Below are 7,097 nucleotides of genomic sequence, written 5' to 3' on the forward strand. Positions count from 1 at the left end.
TGTGTGCGTGCGTGTGTTTGTGTTGGTTGAGGGGGATTTAGTTTAAATGTTTTCTCTCTAACATTGTCTCGTCCCCTTTGGAGAATTTGTCTCTGTAGGGGTGGGCTGCAGGAAATACCAGGGGATTAATCCTCTGTGCCACTGGGTGAGTGTTAGTGTTTTTGTATGTTTCTGTATGTGGGTGGGTTTGTGTATTTATGTAGTGTGTAAGAAAGATGTGAAGATGTGTGTCTATGTGAGTGCGTGAGAGAGAGTGGGGGAGAAATGGGTGGTTTTTGGTGTTTATGTATGTGCTTAGTTTGCTAGTTTAAATTATGTGTGTTTATGTTTTCAGGAAGTAGTGGGCCTGCTCTTGTGAATGTGAATGTGAATGTCTGTTGTGTGAGAGAATTTTTGTTTGTATGTTATAATTATGGGTCCTTGAGTGTTTACAGGTGCATGTAGCCCACCACTCGGTAATGGTTACATTTGTGTGGAGGTTTGCAGTACTTTTGTGTATGTGTGAGTGAGGAAAATGAAGTACCCACACAAGGGGATGAAGAGTCACACATGGGGCGAACATGGTCATTGATGAGCAGTGAGAAGTTAATGAAGCAGCTTTTACTTCCTGGCCCCTCTGTGTTCTTTAGTAAAGGGCTGGGATGAAAGGGGGCGGGGCTCTGTTTGAGGGCGTCAGAGGTAGATCATCCAGGACCTTTTGAGAAAGAGGGAGATTGAAATGGTAAAGTGCCCGAGATGGTCAAAGGATAAGGAATGGGGTTAAAAATCTATGTCTGTCAACATATCCATCTGAAAACCTAAACCTAACAATTAACTTTGATCTACTCACACATGTAGTTTGGTTTTGTTATTGGCTAAAGCCTGATTATATTCGATCGAATTCCTCTGTGTGCTCACGAGCTCCTATTGGTTTTTCCCATAAATACTGTATTGATTAAACACATTCAGTTGAGCCACATAATTGATGCACTGGGTTGAAAACATTGATGGCCTTCATCACCTTGAACACACACTGCAGTTTATTTTGACTTCATCCTTCCACCATCCTTCTTCTGTAAATACCCTGCTGTGCCCTGCTGTTTTAGGAAATGACTTAAAACATGATACCACAAAAATGGTTTCTAGAGCCAGTGTTCGGTTTGTACGTTCTGGACTAGTGTAGAAACATGATGGTTCAACATGGCGGACTCCATGGAAGAGGACCCGCTGCCTCTGTAGATAAAAACAACTCATTCTTAGGTAACACAAACACAGCAATTCTTTAGGTGATAATACACTAATGAAAACATGAATCTTATATTCCATTTATGCCAATAGATCTTCCTAAATGTTACACACTGGACTTTTAAGCGTTGGACTGAGAGGAAAAGATGCCTTATTTTGACATTGCATGTGCTGATTAATAATTTAAATCCCATCCAGGGACACACAACAGTATGTGTGATTTATAAATGTACAGTTTTATTCAATGCACTCATTGGTCCTGCTATAATTTAAGTCCTGTTTTGACAGAAACCTTTACTAGGTCACTACTAGCCATGGAAGGTAGAAGAAGTAGAACTCAACTCAGCTTTATGTAAATTTCAAACACTTTGAGCATAGGCTGACTGATCTGAATAACAGGTGTCCTTTTTGACATCCAAAATGAGTCAGTAGAGCTTTTTCCAGTGTCAGGAGAAATGCTAGCGGACATTTATCACATGGGTGAATACCGGGTGAGACAGAGCTAATGAAATATTAAAATCGTCTCAATACAGAAAAACACAGGGAAACAGTGCAAGAGAGAGATGGAGGGGAGGGGGAGGTGAAGTGCGACGGATGCTGAGGGGGGACAATCAGGGAGGGGATGGGATCAAGGAATGAATGAAATTAAAAGTGGTGAGACTTAGAGGGGTAAAAAGGGAGGGAGACATGGGATGAGAGAGAGAGAGGAGGGGCAAAAGAGATGTATAATAAGCCAAGCACCCCCCTCCCCCTTTGCTCCTGTGGAGTAGTGGGGGCAGCCTGACCCCCCCACCACCACCCCCACACAAAAAAAAGCTTTGTGAAACTTTCCCCGGCAGAGGGAAAGAGAGCCAGAGTGAGCGCAGAACAGAGTCAGGATCCAATTTAGAGGAGAGACACGAGGAGGAGAAAGCAAGTCAGACTGTGAGGAAGAGCGTTTACGTCCAGGATAGTCATGGCTTTGCAGCGTTGGGCGACTCTCCTCCTGGCTGGATTATACTTAAGGAAGCCCACTGGTCTGTAGCAGCCACAGCAGCAGCATCAATCCTGCCCGTCACCATGCCGTCTGTCTCTCTAAGCCTGCCAACAGCTCTGGCTGGACCTGCACGTACCTGGGTCTGCCTGTCCTGCATGTTCTGGGTGAGATAACTGGAACTTCTTCTCAGGATCATGATTAATTTGTAACTGTCAGCGAGTGTCTCCTGACACTTTTATGACCAATTTGCAAGAGAAACCTCTGTGCATAACCTGGCAATACAAATCGAATAACTTGGAAAATTCAATCGCATAATTCATGTCATAAAATCACAAGTATGCAAGTATTGCATGAGTGAGTTGAGTGACCAACAGAATCAGCTTGATGATGCATTTAGCCACAGTGCTCTTGTTGTGAATTTGTACCACATCAAAAAAAGGTTGCTGGCATACACATGGGGTGATACTCTAGACCAGTACCTTTGGGAAACAGTGATCAAATCAAGCTGGACAGAGGATATATTGGGTGGTCTGCTTGTCGGGGGTTGGGTGGAGGGTTGGGACCCTGGCTGTGGGGGGCCTTGGCACTGTGACACATTCGAATGAGGGAGATATTATGAGGGAGAAGGGGAGGGTGTGCGAATGCCAGACAAACTCTGTATTGTTTTCCGCCTCGAGAAACATTCAAAATTGTCTCTACAGCTCCATGCATTGACTAAAAACGTGTCTGCTCTGCAGCTGAGTTGAATTAAATGGATCTCCTGCTCTCTTCACCCTCAGTCTCTCTTTCTCACCCTTTCCAACTCCCTCACTCCTCTGTGTCCCGCTCTGTCTCACTGGGACACACAGCTATTTTTGCTTTCTCTTGTATAATTCAATCTGCCGCGCATTCCCGCTCACAGCTAGCGGTTGTTTGTGCACTTGTGTGCCCTCTAAGCTGTGATGTGGTCAGTGAAGAACTGTGTTCGTGTGTATGTGTGTGTCTACGCTAAAAGCATTGTGACCATGGTCTCGACATTTGTCTTAAAACACTGAGTGCTTTTCCTAATTTGTGCTGATATGAAAGAACATTCCTGGCTCAAATATACAACATTGCGTGGTGCTCTCCTCTTTTTCAGCTGAATAGAGGATGAAAGAAGAGAGTAGCTGAATAGACCATTGAGATCCATCCTTCCCCATTCTGCAGTGGTCCTTTGGGACATGACTGCACACCACTGGCAGAGCTGGAGTCCTTGGCGAGGAGACTGGATAATCTTACAGAGCTCTTCATCAGTTAATTACCATTCTTTCTTTTGAGGAGCGGGAGGCGAGGTGAAAGGGTGGTCGTAAAAGAATCTCAAAGCCCCCCAGCTAAGCTCTGGGTCACTGATTGACTGCATCAGAGCACTGTATGACAAAGCGAGCTCACTTAAGGGGGCGGGGTTCAATCTGAGCCCCTGCGTTAATGGCAGATCTTTGTTTGGCTCTAAAACAGCCTTAATTTGGGCACACCTTATTCTAATAGATTGGTTAGTAACCCTAACCCTAACTCTCCTCTGAGAATGGGCATTTTATTGCAATTAAAGAGATGAACTCCAGAACCCAAAAGGATCTTCCACGATCATTAAAGAACAGGAAAGTTTCAAATTTGTCAAATACTTGAAGGGTACTACTTCTTTCTGATAATATATTGCTGAGATTACTTCTAGACTGATCAGGTTTTCATAGTATGGACATAGACATACTCCTTGGGCAGCTGGGAAAGTGAGTACAGCTGCAAAAGTTGTTATGAAGCAATAGAGAAGTAGAAGACAAGATACGAGCAATGAGAGTGAGCATGTGAGAGTGAGTACAGTACAGATGCAGGAAACAGACGTACTCCATGAAGTAGACAAGATCTATTCCTTAGCCTGGCCTCAAATGGGGAGGGGTTCCTCTTGTCAGAGCAGGATGGTCCTGGATAAAGCGAGATATTTCCAGCATCGAAGCAGAAAGAATATGCTCCGGAAAATATAGGAAATGACAGGAACAACTTGAAGGACAAAGGAAATGAACAGAAGATGCTCTGGGCAAGATCGGAGGGCAAAGTAAGCACGGATGGCGCAAGAGGCCTTGAAAGAAGACCTTCAAAAGAGTGCTGCTCCTCCACCAAACATTGTGAATAATTAATGAAGGCCAAAAAAGGGTTTTAGGGAGAGTTTTATCAGGTTTCTCTAAAAGGACCATGAAACCAGTCAAATGCCCTCTAACAGCCAATTTGAGAGACAGTTTAAAGGCCATACAAATCTTGTTGACATTCAAGAATCACAGGTTATAAATGCATCCATTCTTTGTGGCTTTTGCACCAAACTGGTGTAATTGAAAGGGTGTGTGCCAGGCAGTTGCAAAGGTGTTTTTAGTGGTGGTCAGGTGCCTCTAATCTAACAATGCTGTTATAGAAAACACTGCTTCAGATCACTGCCTCACAGTTGTGTCAATTCAATTATTGACCCATGGCTAAACCTTCAGAATTGTCAGGGTTCAAAGAGCTTCTCTGGATGATCGATATCCATTACCATACACTCAGTCCATCTAGGTTCAGAGTTGGGTCTCAAAAGGATCGCTCTGGGAAATGGTGTCATTTCAGGAATGTTAGGTCATTGGTCTTTAGTTGTCTTGACTTGAAAATGCCACACTTGTTAGTATTTTAGACTGGCTTTGATCAGAAAGCAGGACTCCTGTGAAAGTATCAGAAGGTCTGAACTCTTTAAAAATTATTATTTCCACCTTACATTAGTCATTTCTAGTGAATTGTTTATTTTTGATTTTTATCATTTCGTACATCCCCTGCACTCATCTTCTTTTCCACCCTCCTTTTTCTTTCTTGGTCTGTTTTGATTCTCCCCCCATCAGAGTTCCTAAGATTACCTCTGATTTGAGTTGAAAATATTCTACATGTGGGGCCCCTTTGAAATATGGCAACGTTTTCTTCGAATTGTAACATCTGGGTTTACGTTGCCTCAATATAATGGATTTGCCATGCGGTTGTTTTCCAGCTTGATGCTCACCCTGTTGTTGCCACCCTGAGGAATTTTGCAACAAGAATCATGCTATTTCATCTTGGTCCTGCTCTTTGGATCTTGGTTGAAAAATCTTGAACAACAAAAAGGGAAGTTTAACCCTTGCTAAATTGATTTATGAGAGTTGTTGAGCTTTGTTTAACCCCTCCCACCCACCCCTTTGGTTCCTGAAGGGACCCCCAGCTATGTGCATGCTTTACTGGGCACATTGGCCTTAAACCTCCCATGCATGGCCTTCTGGCTTTCCCCGGAGGGAATTCTGAGATGCAGAAATTTGACTAGGTTTTCCCCATTTTTCTCACTATGATCCAGGAATATTGACTTATAAACCAAAGTAAAGTCTGTTTATCCTCATTTTTATTGGTGTTTCCCCCAAAATCTACTTTACCACAGAGGAAATAAATCTGGTAGGCTATATAGTAACTTTTTGGGATTTACTAGTAGCAAGAGGTCAGATGTATTGCATTACACAGGTTTTTTCACTCTCATACCTGCTGTCATTTATCTTCTATTAATGTTAATGTTACATAGCATTATTGTATTGCTTAAGAAAGAAAGATAAAAACACATGAAGAATTACGATAGTTCCCTCATTTTTCCCCCTCATCTGGTAGGGCTAATCTTGTCTCTGTATCATCTCTGACATCATGGCCCTCCAACTTTTGTGTCTAATTTAGTGCAATATTACTGTCATGTCTCTGATGGGCTTTAAGCAGTGTGGCCCCCTAGAAATGAGTAATACATGTCCTTTGACCCTTTTTAGTTATGTCTTGTGTCCATTACACTCATTTATTCTGGTGGGACATGACTTCATATGTTATATATTAACTTCAAGTTTATATGGCCATTATTTTACATTTGGTTTTAGTTGTTCATATATGGCAGGCCCACAGTTATAAATATGATGTTAATGTTTTGCAATGGCAAGCAATTTTAAGTACAGATATATATATATATATATATATATATTAAAGTATTTTTCTTAAACTCGGTTTTGACTCAAAGTTCTTTTGTAAAAACTGACCACACACACAAAGACCTCAATTGGCAATAACTGTGGCTTAAATATTTATCGTTTACAGCAAATGCTTCTTGATGATTTTGGTGACCCCTTGACCTTCTGTCTGGAAATTGTCCTTGGTCACCAACATTTAAGTCCATGTCAACCCTCCTTGATAACAAATTTCCTTGAAATCTGTTCAGAACATCACCTGGTCCTCATCTATTCTATTGGGTAGATCATCGTTTAAATCATTATCATGGTAAATGGTAAATTGACTGTACTTCTTTAGATTTGTAAAGTAGATTTTGTCTCATAAATTTTCAATAGTGACTTCTTCAAACCTTTAGCTGAACATGTTAAAAACATGTTTTGCAACATCAGCCCGTCATGGGTTTACTGCTGTAGTGATGAATTTATACAGGTGACCTTGCTCAGGGAAACTCCTGTTAGACCCTTGAGACTAAGGGAGGCCAAAGGTGACACAACTGTAGGGACTGGCCTCAGACTTTTCTCTAGAGTCTTTGGAGGTGTTTGTAACTGGTACTAGTTAAGATGAGACAGCGAACAGGAAGCTCATTGCTCACTGGCCTCCTCAATACTGGAGCTGCAACATTGCACAATAAATCTCCTGCAATTTTGTCTTGTGATACAGGGATTTTGACAACATAAGAATCATTTGTGTTTACTTAGTACACACATAAATCCTCTTAGATTCTGTTAAGACATGCATAATCATAATCAAAAAATGCAAGATAAATTGGGATTTTAAAATAGGTTCAGGCTGGTACATTAAACCTTCTGTGCCACCTAGAGCAGATGATCATCAGTTGACCTTTCTCAGTGTGTCTGAGGTGTTT

At 41.9% G+C, this 7,097-nt stretch overlaps 1 protein-coding gene across 10 annotated transcripts in view; it reads left to right on the top strand.

The window, feature by feature from the left end:
* tns1b (tensin 1b) overlaps positions 1-7,097 on the top strand; it is a 158,518-nt gene that overhangs the window by 27,109 nt on the left and 124,312 nt on the right. The window contains exon 1 of one of the 10 annotated variants that reach the window (XM_035676532.1): positions 2,081-2,364. The exons of the other annotated variants lie outside the window; for them this stretch is intronic. Coding sequence (XP_035532425.1) covers positions 2,284-2,364 — 81 coding nt within the window. The 5' untranslated portion in view covers positions 2,081-2,283. Of the gene's footprint in view, positions 1-2,080; positions 2,365-7,097 lie in introns of those variants that run through there. 10 annotated transcript variants of the gene reach the window in all.

This window comes from Morone saxatilis, unplaced genomic scaffold (assembly GCF_004916995.1).
Source record: "Morone saxatilis isolate NCDOM2014 unplaced genomic scaffold, NCSU_SB_2.0 Contig5, whole genome shotgun sequence".
NCBI lineage: Eukaryota > Metazoa > Chordata > Actinopteri > Moronidae > Morone > Morone saxatilis.